Source organism: Mytilus californianus, unplaced genomic scaffold (assembly GCF_021869535.1).
Source record: "Mytilus californianus isolate M0D057914Y unplaced genomic scaffold, xbMytCali1.0.p SCAF_8, whole genome shotgun sequence".
NCBI classification, from domain to species: domain Eukaryota; kingdom Metazoa; phylum Mollusca; class Bivalvia; order Mytilida; family Mytilidae; genus Mytilus; species Mytilus californianus.
The window spans coordinates 41,828,608-41,844,101 of record NW_026262734.1 but is presented as its reverse complement, the minus strand read 5'-3'; the positions used below and the strand labels follow the sequence as shown (position 1 = coordinate 41,844,101).

At 29.2% G+C, this 15,494-nt stretch overlaps 1 protein-coding gene across 1 annotated transcript in view; it reads right to left on the bottom strand.

The window, feature by feature from the left end:
* Positions 1 to 2,203: 2,203 nt before the first annotated feature.
* Positions 2,204 to 15,494, bottom strand: part of LOC127710478 (unconventional myosin-Ic-like) — a 55,527-nt gene continuing 42,236 nt past the window's right edge. Inside the window, exons 22-31 of the mRNA XM_052216354.1 lie at positions 15,369 to 15,453; positions 14,193 to 14,352; positions 12,975 to 13,058; positions 12,352 to 12,445; positions 9,403 to 9,473; positions 8,686 to 8,827; positions 8,282 to 8,352; positions 7,492 to 7,592; positions 6,681 to 6,780; positions 2,204 to 5,850 (exon numbers count right to left, since the gene is read on the bottom strand). Of these exons, the coding sequence (XP_052072314.1) occupies positions 5,836 to 5,850; positions 6,681 to 6,780; positions 7,492 to 7,592; positions 8,282 to 8,352; positions 8,686 to 8,827; positions 9,403 to 9,473; positions 12,352 to 12,445; positions 12,975 to 13,058; positions 14,193 to 14,352; positions 15,369 to 15,453 (923 nt within the window). The 3' untranslated portion in view covers positions 2,204 to 5,835. The remainder of the gene's footprint in view (positions 5,851 to 6,680; positions 6,781 to 7,491; positions 7,593 to 8,281; positions 8,353 to 8,685; positions 8,828 to 9,402; positions 9,474 to 12,351; positions 12,446 to 12,974; positions 13,059 to 14,192; positions 14,353 to 15,368; positions 15,454 to 15,494) is intronic.

The window sequence follows — 15,494 nt, the reverse complement described above, 5'->3', positions numbered from 1 at the left end:
CTTAAATTATAGGTGATGTGTTTCCCTCAGTTTTAGTTTGTAACCCGGGTTTGTTTTCTCTTAATCGATTTATGACTTTTGAACAGCGGTATACTACTGTTGCCTTTATTTATGAACGATGGTATTGGGTAGATTTATAATTAAGAATTGAATGCTTCTTTTTGTAAATTCATTGGGGTGTAAAAGCGTTGACCGAAGTACATTTTTTATGAAGCGCGGAAGCGCTTCATTCTAAAAATGTACGCCTCTAGCCTTTGTCAGTCTTGTATTATTTTTAATTTAAGTTTCTTGTGTACAATTTGGAGTTAAGTATGGCGTTCATTATCACTGAACTAGTATACATATTTGTTTAGGGGCCAGCTGAAGTACGCCTCCGGGTGCGGGAATTTCTCGCTGCATTGAAGACCTGTTGGTGACCTTCTGCTGTTGTCTGTTCTATGGTCGGGTTGTTGTCTCTTTGACACATTCCCCATTTCCATTCTCAATTTTATTCAATACTTATAATTACATTTTTGCGTTATGACCATGAAAACACGATTACTATCAAGTTTTTCTTTTATTTACCTGTGCACTTTATTGTGGAAACGTGTGTCATCATGTATGTTTCAATTCATGCAATTCATTTTGAAATGAAGAATGACGCGAGATTGCTGTTAGCCAATCAAAATAACGTATAATAATGAAACATACATCTAATGTAATTATTACTTTTTGATTTTCGAATTGAAGGGGCCAAAATAATGGTCTTACCATACCATCTCCTTTATTTGTTTATAATTTTGTTCCCTAGTATCACTGTAATTAAATATATCATCAATGTAGCCTGAACAGCTATTTAAACCTTTGAGAATTTTTGAACAAATCATTGAAATGTGGCATTTTTTCTTCATTCCCTTATGCATAATTAAAACCACTGGAAGTAGCAAATACACCTTTGGGCCATGTAACCTTGCAATAAGTCAAATTTACTTACACATTTGCCTTCCCTATTTCATTAATGCAACCATCAATCCTATAGGGATGAGATAAGTATCTGATTTTGTCAAAGTGATAATTTTCCAAAAATCTGTAACGAATCTGTTTGACTTAACAGGTTTGAAACTAAAGGACAAGGTGAGTTCCGTTCATTTTCAAAAAGATCATTTTCTAGCAAATAATCAATTTCTTATTTACCAAACTGCTTTTCTGGGATTGACTCGATATGGATATTGTTTAATGGGTTCAGCATCACCCACATCTACATCATAATATGCAATGGTTGTTTTACTTGGTGTGTTAGGAAATATATTGATAAATATATATGTTTTTGTAAATCTTGCTTTTTTCCAATATGACAAATACTGTAAATTCAGAAATTATTGAATGCATTCATTATTGCGATTTTTGGGGAATGAACAAAAATGCCAGTTTAATTATTGCGATTTTAGATACATATCAGATATCAGAATGCAGGTTCTTATTTTTGCGATACTCAAGGAGTCAAATTTTTCGCATTCATAAAATCCTCGCAATAATTTCTGAATTTACAGTATGACAATTTACAATGTAAATCAGACAAAACGTCAGAATATCGTATTTTTAACTTACATTCAATGTCTGGTCTCTCTTTCATGTTTCATATGGTTTGATCATATAAATATTACACAGGCATGTATATCATACAAAACTGTAAGTTTTCTTTGGCCATTTCACATGCTTCATAATGTTTTTCTATGTTCAGAACTATAAGTTTACAAATTTATTTTCTGTGTATCATCCAATCTGTCCTTTCAAATCTTCCAATGGGCCTTATGACGATGTCTTAAAATGAGTTCAAACAGACTGAAACCTAAGGATTGTTGTAAACTACCTACCAAACAAATACTTCATCCCAATTCATAAAATCTTAAACTTCATCAGACAAAATGGACATAACACTTCAAACCTGAGTAAAACATTGTGACCTTACAGTTACTTATCTTTTCATTAACCTGTAATTAACACTTATTAAATAACTCAATAGACTAAATAATAACAAACATATTGGAGTGTTACAACTCTTAAGATATTACCTAAATTTTTTTAGTCATTTGTGCACATTTACATACTAGACATTTGCAGTATTGGAAACTATATTTTAGCTTAATCCAATTTTTTATGTGATGGCTTGGGAGAAACTTGGAACAAATTCCAAACTTTCCATTAATAAGACAGACATAACAGCTTTTTTTTAAATTTCAAATTTAATAAATTAATATATGTGTAAATATATATATTCATAATTTACAACAAAATATAAATATACAAAGCACCACAATGAAATCACAGATCACATACTAAAAATTCATTTTAAATTGAGAATCACATTATGGGAAGGATCACAGAATATACATCAATTTTTTCTTATCAAATGATTTTTTTACAAACACCACAAAATACATTAATCACACAATATACATAATATTCTCTCTCATCAAACGATTTATACAAATGCCACAAAGAACATTTATCACAGAATATACATCAAATTTTACAAACTTTACAAAGTATATTACATAACAATTATAACTATTAAGCATTATAAAAATACACAGCGAATATTTACTTTAGCTATTCATCTGCACAGGTTGAATAGATCAGGAATATCTTTTTATAAATCACCTTGCATAGTAAATATTTTGAAGATGATTGACATCTTGTGGTTGTAGACATAGTTGTCAACTTCTGATACCTGTTTCAATCTTCCTCTTAATATTCTTTTTTTTCTTTTCTTTTTCAAATTGGAATATTAGACTTCAAAGTTAGAATTGGCTTATGGTGTTGGGTTTTTTTTATGAGGTAGTTCTAATTTCCAGTAGGATTTAAAAACTTTTAGAGTTCGACCCTGTGATTGAAACAAATACAGGAGAAATTGGTCCTACCTCTTTTGAAAAAATATATGGAGGCTCCCAACAATATCTGGTAAGCTACAATATACTGAGACTAAATCCACCATCTTAATATCATTTCTGTTGTGAACCTGAACTTTTCACTGTAAGACACTGTCATGAGCAGCGTTGAATGGCTTTTCATGTAAAATTATCATATTCTATTTTTACAACTCACAACTTTTCAGAAAATGTCAGTGTGTTTGGTGAAAGAATAAATATGATCATCATTTTATTCATCATGTTCAGCCTCTTGATGAGATCCTTATTGCAAATGAACACAATGTTTCTATACAAATATACATTTAACCAATAACAGTATCACAATTAATTGCACAATATGTCGTAGAAATTTTAATGCACCAATTCAAATGTGAAACCTAGCAAATAAGTGGATGAAAATATTTATAGATTATACAAATTAACATAAAAGCCAAGGTTGTCAAATTATAACAAATGTAAAACTTCAATTCATGCAAGGAAACTGATAAATACAAATATATCTTAGACTAGTATTGATCGAAATAATATATATATATTTCACTAATTCTTACAAGATTTATCCTTTTCCTGACCTCTTGATTATTTTTATTTAATCAACGTGTGGTTGTTTTGATCTCTGTTCTTCATTGGTCAAAATTCTATTTTCTTGCTTTCCTCTGAATTTCCTATTGTGACTTCATGAAAAAAGGCGACCATGCCTAATGACATCACATAGAAAGAACACATCTTTTTGCAGATCATTCGAAAGGAAGGGCATATCATTAAAAAATCATTAGATTCCACCACCAAATCTTGTGCAATACGATATTTATCCACTCTTGACAATTTTCAAAATTTAACGGTCTCTAGTGGATAAATATCGTATCACACTCGATAAGTGGTACAATCTATATATATAAATAATTCTGCACCAGTTAAACTACACCAAATCAGGTGATACTACTGAAGTTATACAAATAATTCACTTTAAAGAATTAACTCTCTTAGATTTGGAAAGAAAAGTTTGGTGACTAGACTTAATAAAATAATGTAATATTCTAATAAGTTATGAACTACAGAGTAATCTATAACGTACTTTCTGTGAAATGCTAAGGTTCATCGTAGTCTTTTGGCAAAAATTGTTATATTTGCACTACAAAATGTATACTGCGTGCAGACAAAAGTGTGAAACTGGAAAAGTGTGAATAGAAGAACCTAAATGTATAAATTATTAAAGTATTTTGCGTTTCAAAAAACTTTTTAAAAATTCCTGTTTTTAAAGTGCATTTGTTTTCTTATTACTACAGAAGGCATCAATATAAACTGAGTAGGGTACAATTTTTTAGATGTTTTCTCAGGTAATAATTGTATTTTATTGTATTATTATAGCATTACTGTAAATATATGCACAACAATAGTTTATCTAAACAGCTGACAGTTGAACCAATTCAGATGCATATTTATTTAACCATCTTTTGCAATGAACTGTAAATCCAAGAAATTATATAATTATGAAACACAAAATCACTCAACATTTATACATATCTAGGTCCTGCCTTAAACATTTTCTAGTCCAACTGGTTTGTCTGCACTGTGCATAACTTTCAAGGTGTAAACGCAGTTATTTTTGCCTTTAATAACAAAATGTTGTTTTGGTTTTTTTTAAATCTGATTACTTTTGATGGTAATAACATATAGGAAAGTTTTCAGTACTAATTCAACTGACAATTTTACAAATTACTATGGTAATAAATCATCTATAAGCCATGTTTATCAATGATAATTATCAAAAATCTTGAAATCTTCGAAAAACGAATATTAATAAATTTACACACAAAAAAATGTTCGTCTATATTTCAAAATTGAGATGGTAAAGTTAAATGTAATAAATAATAAATGATTACCAATTCATATTTCAATTTTTTTATTTTTCATTAGGTAGAGCACAGGAGTCGGTTTCACAAAAAAACTTACGACTAAGATTGATTGTAAGTCATAAATAATTCAGTATACTTACGATCAATCTTACTCGTAAGTTTTTTTGTGAAACCGACTCCTGAGCCCTATATTTCAATGAACACAATAAAGTGGATCTTAAATGTGTGAATACAGTGGCAAGTAAACATCAACAAGCACCTGCAATTTTTTAAACATGGAAATATTGGCTGCAGTCATCATATTTTTACTCTAAGTGTTCATCAACGAAAAACTGAATTACGAAATCAATACATTATATAATGAACAAAGACTAAACCACATTGAGGCAAAAATAAGACATGCTGCACAAATATTTTTTTTCACATATGTAGTGTGGTCAAGTTATTTCTTCCGTCCTTAAAACGTCTATTCATTTAATCTTAAGTAAATGAAAAGCAGACTTGTTTGGGGGACAAAATAACAAGATTCAACTGTATTACTTTACAAGTTTGACAGCTGTATAAATGACTACGGTAACAATTCAATGACCTACAACAAATGACAAATTACATATGGATTCCTGTAAAAGTATTTCAATTTACAGAGAATCAATTTTTCATGGATTCAAAGTTCATCAAAATAAAGAATTCTTATATCTTTTAATATCTAAAGAGTCACACAAAATTTTTAATTTTTCGAACCTGAAACCACAAATCAAAAATCCCATTTCAACTAAAACAACAACTACAAGATCTTAAAAGTACTAACAAAACTGGTACCCATGATTGGTTAAAGAAAAAGATGGAGTACTTTTACAGTAATTGATTCCTACCAATAGTTACTTGAATAACATTACAGTCTTTCAAGGTGGCTATGACTGCCAAAAACACATGAATGTCTTGTTTTACACTAATGCTGGACTAGAACAATAAACAATATAAATCTTCTTGATGCTGCTGGCAAGGAATTTATCCACAGGAATTCTTTAGATTCAGCTCTTTTGAAATTGCTCCTATATTATTTCTTTGAATTAATGTGCAACAATCTGAAAAAAATAGTTAAAATTGTCTCAACAAGCTTCAATACTATTTTAATAAAAAAGTAAAATTTCATTTTGTTTAAATCTCTGCAAAACACAGGCAGGCTGTCTAAAACAGGAATATGCAAGAAAGCAACCATTTGCACCTGAAAGCAAACGTTTACAAAAAACTAATAATAAATGAATCAAAACTGCTTTACAATACCAGGAATATGGCAGAAAATTATCACTGATACAAAACTACTGACATGAATATGGACCTAAATATGTATCCAAACCAAAGTTGCTAAAAAAGTAGGTTTGAGCGAATTAATTTCTGTCAGTACAGATCTTTTTACTGCTCCGTGTTGTACTCACTGATTCAGCTAGACATCAGAAGCCCGAGTCAATTTTCATTTCTATAAAAATTTCTTAAGGACATTCTTTAAGTTAAAAAATTTTCAAATTCCTTCCAATTATTTAGAGATAAAGATGGGCAAGTGTCCAGTGACCTGTGCCTGGCTGAATCACTTGTACTATGTAAGATGAAGTCATGATTTATTGATATATCAACAGCCCTAAACAGATGTCATTTAGGTGTAAAATAAAGGTGGTAGTGACATGACTTTTATATAGAAATGCCTCATAACATATATAAAGATATATGTTAAAATATATCTGCTATGTAATGATGACATCATCACAGGTTCTCAAGATTTGACCTTACACATGACGTGTAAAACTTGACAACAAATGGGTATAAAACGATGACCTTTATATGTGGCTTTTTAAGGTCTAACTATATATCTTTATAAATAGTTAATACTATCTGCTCATACTATAACTATGATACTTACCACACAAAAATGTCCATTTTTGCCTTTCTTCATACTATCAACTGGACCTTTAACAAAGTCTATAGTTCCAGCTTTACCACCAGAAAGCCCATGGCTAATGCTGAAAGGAATTCATGATATGAAACATAATCTGTTCTAATTTTTTCAGATGTTGTCACGCTTAATAAAATGCTACGTGTTTTTGCTTTACATATATCTTTCAAACTTTTTGATTCATATAAGATATTTTGCCACAATTGTATTTCTTAATATCAATTTCTCTTTTAATATTGCATACTAGAAAAGCTTTGATGTCTCATAAATTAAATAAACTTCTTTTTCTTATGAGTCACAGAAAACCTGAAAATAGTATTTTACGCATTTATGTATTCCGATTTTGTCCAAGTGTATCGTAATAGCAAGAAATACAGGAATGCATAAGTTGGATTTTTTAAAACATTTTTTTTAAAATGAAATAGAGGTGAATAAACTCATCAAAGATTTGTCATTGGCATACATAAGCCTTTGCAAACATTTCCTTTTTAGAATCTATGACAATGCACAACCCAAATGTTTTCCTGACTCCTTGCAATAATATCATTTCATCCATTATCCTAAGGTACATTGTTTGGTAGTTAAACTTAATTTGAATATTTTAGTGAAGCAGATCATTAAAATACTGTTATTTCTGAAAAGAACATTGCTACATTGTGCATATGCATGTCCAATTTCATTTCTGAAGCATTTAAAAAAAAAAAATTCAAATATCAATAAATGATTTATTAAAATTATTCATGGAGTTGATGATTTTCGATATCAATGAATATAGTACCTCTGATCACTGATGACTTGCACAACGTCTGATTTCTTTCCTATCATGGCAAGCTTTGTTATAACCTCAATAACTTCCTCACTTCTAAGTATCAAATCACCCTGAAATTAGGAAATTGATATAGATTTCAATTGAGCATTTATAGAAAACATATTAAAGATTTTAGTTATTCATTATTCATTATGATTTCTACAACAATAATAAGTTTTAAACACAAGTGAACCAACGCCTGGTAAATCTTCTGTCAGTAGATTCCATAAAGTGGATACCTCGGGTATGCAGGGTCGTTACATTAAAAACATAAAATGTAGAAGGTCCAGTGACAACAACACTTTAAGGAATACTCCAATAATTTATGTTGATCTCAATAAACAATAATAAGTGTTGATGACCGTGGCCTTATTTTCTTTCATCAGTCCAAAAATTAAGTTATAATCCTCTTGTGTGGAATCAAACAAGAACTATGTAGATCCTTTTCTACTATAGATAATCCAGAGAAAAAAGAATTTGATAATTCGAAAATAACTCGGGGGCTTTTTGTTACACAAAATCATAACCAAAAATGAAGACTTACAATGATATCTAAACAGGGAACTTTTCGGGACATGTAATGAACTAAAATCCATAACAAATAGACTGTTAATCATAACACAGTAATTTTTGTATAAAATTTATAACAATTACAGAGAAATCTTAATGTTGGCATCTATGCCTCAGGGTGACATCAAGATAACTTTCAGCAATAAAAGCACTTGGGTTATGCATTCTAATAAATTTAAACTGGTCTTACCTTTACTCCATTTTCGTCAGGGCTTACAGTTACAATAAACAATCCATCACCATGGCAACTGGATAATATACCTGTAATGTTAGAATAACTCATTTTTATGGCAGGATCAATATTCTTGCAGAGCTATTAATAGTAATTTTTTGTCTATTTTTGTAATTTTTGACAATGTATTTGAAAATTCAAATTATATCTGGCTGAATGCTAAGACAAGCTAATCTATATTCACTTATAGATAATAAGATACTTTTAAATAAGTTTGATTAGTTTGCTAAATTTTCTCGAGTTTTTTAAATACTGTACGAAAACACTCAGGCCACCATTGTATTAAATACAAATCATTCAAATAAATGATATTTTTTCATGGAAAATCCCAATCTGCCTCACATGAATTCAATATATCATACCTGTGATCTGATCATACTGTATTTTGTCTTTTAGTGCACAGTCTTTATCTGTTACTAAATATAGATGTTTGTCTGTTAATATCATCAGTCTCTTTCTGGGTTTGTAACCATGACGATCAAACTTTGTTACTACAGAAGAGTACTGAAAAGAATGAATAAACTTTTTTATTTTGAATAATGGATCCAAGTATAATCAATTAAAAATTCAAACAATATAATAGAAGACCAACACACCATTTCAGTGTCAGCTGGTCAAATGTCCAGATAAAAATTCTTATATTGGTGATTTTCCACTATGTTCTAGTTCAGCAAACAGTTTCTGTTTTGATTTGACAGATAAGGTCACCAGTAATAACTTTGTAAGTATAACCCTGTGGATAAATTGTCATGTTTAATTTCAATCAGCAAACTAAAATTTTAAAATTTTTGTACAATGTAATTGCAATAACGCAAATAGTATTTTTTAAATGGAAGTTTACTTTAAGAGAACACATTGACTTGATGCAGCGTAAAAAAAAAAAAATAAAGGTACCAATAAAAGTTGAAATTTGTTACATAATGAGTTTACTATCATAACAAATTTGACAGCAATATCAAATGGTAGGTATTTTTTTTCTTTTTTCCATAGACTTCCAGAAGAACTCAAATACTAGGTGTGAAAATGATTTTTTAACCTATCATGTAATATTATTACTTTTCTGTGGCCTTAGTTCTTACCTTGACCTTCTCTTCCATGGACTTAACCTTGGAATCAAACACTGAAGAGATCAATCTTTCATGATGTTCATCTGAAAAATAAGGCAATAACAATTCCATGCAAAGCCATAAACTCAGATATATGATAAGTCGTATTTACAAGCATGATTGTTGCATTGTGCGAAATTCATTTGAATAACTAAGAAACTCACAAGTCAATTGAGACATTTATATATTTTATCATACATGAATATTTACTTCTTGTTTACGTGATAATATATCTGAATATTTATAGTGTGTTTTTTTACATTCTTTTTGAGTGTCATTGTATCTGAATATTTACAATGTGTTTTACATTCTTTTTGAGTGACATTGTATCTAAATATTTACAATGTGTTTTACATTCTTTTTGAGGGACATTGTATCTGAATATTTACAAAGTGTTTTACATTCTTTTTGAGGGACATTGTATCTGAATATTTACAATGTGTTTTACATTCTTTTTGATGGACATTGTATCTAAATATTTACAATGTGTTTTACATTCTTTTTGGGTGACATTGTATCTGAATATTTACAATGTGTTTTACATTCTTTTTGAGTGACATTGTATCTAAATATTACGATGTGTTTTACATTCTTTTCGAGGGACATTGTATCTGAATATTTACGATGTGTTTTACATTCTTTTTGAGGGACATTGTATCTGAATATTTACAATGTGTTTTACATTCTTTTTGAGGGACATTGTATCTAAATATTTACAATGTGTTTTACATTCTTTTTGGGTGACATTGTATCTGAATATTTACAATGAGTTTTACATTATCTTTGAGTGACATTGTATCTGAATATTTACAATGAGTTTTACATTCTTTTTGAGTGATATTGTATCTGAATATTTACAATGAGTTTCACATTCTTTTTGAGGGACATTGTATCTAAATATTTACAATGTGTTTTACATTCTTTTTGAGTGACATTGTATCTAAATATTTACGATGTGTTTTACATTCTTTTTGAGGGACATTGTATCTGAATATTTACGATGTGTTTTACATTCTTTTTGAGGGACATTGTATCTGAATATTTTTTGATGTGTTTTACATTCTTTTTGGGTGACATTGTATCTGAATATTTACAATGTGTTTTACATTCTTTTTGAGTGACATTGTATCTGAATATTTACGATGTGTTTTACATTCTTTTTGAGTGACATTGTATCTGAATATTTACAATGAGTTTTACATTCTTTTTGAGTGATATTGTATCTGAATATTTACAATGAGTTTCACATTCTTTTTGAGGGACATTGTATCTGAATATTTACAATGAGTTTCACATTCTTTTTGAGGGACATTGTATCTGAATATTTACAATGAGTTTTACATTCTTTTTGAGTGATATTGTATCTAAATATTTACAATGAGTTTCACATTCTTTTTGAGGGACATTGTAACTTAATATTTACAATGAGTTTAACATTCTTTTTGAGTGACATTGTATCTAAATATTTACAATGTGTTTTACATTCTTTTTGAGTGATATTGTATCTGAATATTTACAATGAGTTTTACATTCTTTTTGAGTGATATTGTATCTGAATATTTACAATGAGTTTCACATTCTTTTTGAGGGACATTGTATCTGAATATTTACAATGTGTTTTACATTCTTATTGAGTGACATTGTATCTAAATATTTACAATGTGTTTTACATTCTTTTTGAGTGACATTGTATCTAAATATTTACGATGTGTTTTACATTCTTTTTGAGGGACATTGTATCTGAATATTTACAATGTGTTTTACATTCTTTTTGAGGGACATTGTATCTGAATATTTATAATGTGTTTTACATTCTTTTTGAGTGACATTGTATCTGAATATTTACAATGTGTTTTACATTCTTTTTGAGGGACATTGTATCTAAATATTTACGATGTGTTTTACATTCTTTTTGAGTGACATTGTATCTAAATATTTACAATGTGTTTTACATTCTTTTTGAGTGACATTGTATCTGAATATTTACAATGAGTTTAACATTCTTTTTGAGGGACATTGTATCTGAATATTTACGATGTGTTTTACATTCTTTTTGAGGGACATTGTATCTGAATATTTACAATGTGTTTTACATTCTTTTTGAGTGACATTGTATCTGAATATTTACAATGTGTTTTACATTCTTTTTGAGTGACATTGTATCTGAATATTTACAATGTGTTTTACATTCTATTTGAGGGACATTGTATCTGAATATTTACAATGTGTTTTACATTCTTTTTGAGGGACATTGTATCTGAATATTTACAATGTGTTTTACATTCTTTTTGAGGGACATTGTATCTGAATATTTACAATGTGTTTTACATTCTTTTTGGGTGACATTGTATCTGAATATTTACAATGTGTTTTACATTCTTTTTGAGTGACATTGTATCTGAATATTTACGATGTGTTTTACATTCTTTTTGAGGGACATTGTATCTAAATATTTACGATGTGTTTTACATTCTTTTTGAGGGACATTGTATCTGAATATTTACAATGTGTTTTACATTCTTTTTGAGGGACATTGTATCTAAATATTTACGATGTGTTTTACATTCTTTTTGAGTGACATTGTATCTAAATATTTACGATGTGTTTTACATTCTTTTTGAGGGACATTGTATCTAAATATTTACGGTGTGTTTTACATTCTTTTTGAGTGACATTGTATCTAAATATTTATAATGTGTTTTACATTCTTTTTGAGTGACATTGTCTCCGAATATTTACAATGAGTTTTACATTATCTTGGAGTGACTTGTATCTGAATATTTACAATGAGTTTTACATTCTTTTTGGGTGACCTTGTATCTGAATATTTACAATGTGTTTTACATTCTTTTTGAGTGACATTGTATAAATGTCTACAAACATTATGACATATGTGTACACAGGATTTTTTTACATAAGTACCTAATCTGCTGTCTTCAAACATATTTTTGACACTGTCAGCATACAAGGATTTTTTTCCTTTAAATAGAGATTCTGCTTCTACCTTTTCTTCCATCTGTAAAAAGATGATAAACATAAAATAACAATTTTTTTACATTTGCAAACTATATCAAGTTTTAGTTATACCGAATGTAAGAATTACAACCATCTACCTATTAAACCTTCCATTGAACATCACATAATCATTTTGGTAACAGCCTTTAGACTAAGAGACAGCAGGTAGATCTTGACATTCTGAACTTGTCTGCCCCATCAGTATTTCTCAACCTTTGAGGTTTTCAAGATAATAGACAATACTTGCATTTAACCCTATGTCATATTTTTATCCCTGGCAGCCATGTTGTTTGGCAATTGGGATTATCAGACTCATTTATTTTTTTTAATCTACATACACCAAGGATAATTGTGGTCAAGTTTGGTCTCAATTGGCCCATTAGTTTCAAAGAAAACTTTTTTGTAAAAGTTAACAGATGACAAAAATGGATGCAAAGTAATGAGAATAGCTGAATTGGCTCTTTGGGTTAGGCGATCTAAAAAAAACAAATACCAATTTTTATAGCATTACCAAATTATGATTTATTTACCTTTGATTTATAGCCAGGTGTGACCTTCTTCATATATTTCAATATAAGGTTTTTCATACACAATGTTCGAAGTAAGGATGATGCCTGAAAAACAATATATATAATATATCAATATTTAACATTTCCTTTCATTGCAAAAGTATTTACAGGTGATAATAAAGTTATATAGTTGAATTGCCAAAAAACATTATCAATTCTTTTTCCCATATCTAAACACAAATCTGGGAAGAAAATCACTATCTCATTCTTAACTTTCAAGTTTAAAAGTTATCTCCCTTTTTTCTTGGATGCTGAACTATATTAATTTTCTGCTGCTATACAAGTCTGCTTTCCCTCTGACAGGTAGATGTACTTATTTGTATGCATATATTTGTATTTTCTTATGATTTATTAATTTGAAGTAAGTTTAATTTTAGTCATTTGTTTCTGTATCTTAAGATATAAATTTTTTCGTGCTGAAATAAATAAATATAAATGGGGAACTTCAGAATGATGGTCGAATGAACTGTAAATTCAGAAATTATTGCAAGGATTTTATTAATGTGAATAATGCGACTACTTGAGTATCACAATAATAAGAACTCACATTCTGTTATCAAATACATATATCTGTATGTAGCTTCTTCTAATAAACAGCTGCCCCATGAGCGCATGATACACCCATCGTCTTGTGTGTGAATTTTTATGCAATAATCATAAATAGTTTCTGACATACAGCCTGACATGCGAAAACCCCTTTTTTTTACAAAAACTCAATATCTCTAAAATTTTGACGGGCGTATAAAAATGCAATTATCCTATAAATACTCCCATTTCTGATCATTCTTCAAAAATGGCAATAATAAATGCATGCAATAATTTCTGAATTACAGTATATCTTTTTTTTTTTTATTGATAATATTTTATTATATATTATGAGTAAAATACACAATTTTTAAACTTGTAGATGCATACTACATACACGTTTACTTTTGAATCCATTTCAAAGATGAGAAATATAAATACGACTATATAATTTTGATAGTATAAAGAGTTTTTCTAGATTTAATTTTATGGATGAATGAAATATATTAGATGCTATTGGATTAATTGATTGGTGTTTAACGCCACTTTCAGCCCTATTGGCTATTTCATGAGTTAATACTAAGATTCCATCATGGCTAAGAGCACTAACAGCAGCATGAAAAGCCAGGGAAACCATGTTTTTTCAAAAGCTACCTCTTGTAAAAGGGATGGTGCAGATGGCCAGCTTTTGTCTAGAACAGTTTTCGGTAGATTCCGTTGTATTTTATAGAGATAATTGTGTTTTGTACACTGTATAAATTCTCTGTTCTCATCACATTCTGCTTCCTTTCTGTGTATAAATCCATTGATAAATCTAAAAATATACAAAACTAAATTCATTGAACTTGAAAATTTCATTTTAAGACAATTTTTTAACAGATTGTGTTAATACCAAAAGAAAACTCATAATTATATTTGCAAATCTGTATATCAAGACGAACATTCATAGAACTTATATTACATCAGAAAATGTTCACTTTCTTTCCAAATGATCTATTTTCTTCAAATCCTTTTTACTCTATAAACAGATTCATCGGCAATTACATAACATTTTTCGTTTAAAATTATAGTATACCAGAGTAACTAGTTAAAGGAGCTGCTGGCATTCATAAAGGGATTTCTTACAGAAATAGCTGTTTTTATTTGAAAATGCTATCAATGATGGAGGCAAACAATTCTGACTCTGAGATCAAGAGTCTTCAGCATTTGGATAAAAACACAAATTTATCACATACTTTGCAAGTACTTCATCATGAACATATGTACTCTTGATATGACCACAACTATTGACAAATTGTAAAATACCCTTTACCAAAACCTGAAATGGGACTGCAGGATGATGCAGACCAGAAAACATGACCCACCCCATTATTATCCTATGTAAGGTGTAAACATACCAAACTAGTTATAATATCTCACTAGGATTCATAAAAAAAAAACTTCTTATACTTTTTTAAATTCCCTGATCTAAGATTTATACTTGCAGAGCTATACTTATTAATGTACAGGTGTACTTAGTATTTAAGTTTTACATGTAAGTTATACATTAATGGAAAAAAACAGATCTTGCCCAAGAAATTTTCCCTATTCCAGAAACCCTATAAAGGATTTAGTGTGGATTCATTTTTATTCGTGGGATACCAATTTTCAGGCATTTAGTTGGTACAGGTGAATCAAAAATTTAAATGTTCTTTCTAGAGGCGTGTATGCAGACTCGTGTTAAGACATGAAAATACAATTTTTCCTCAATCCAGAAAAATCAATACCCACAGAAATGAATGAAATTGCTTTAAATCAAGTGAAATTCAAATTAATGACCATAGCACTTACTTGCGTATAACTTGTGTAGCATGTTTTCTTTTCTCCATCAGTTTCTTGGCTTGATATCTCCTCCAGTAGCTCTGCAATATTATAGCTGAAAGAAGAACATTACAAAATTGGTATATCAATAACCCT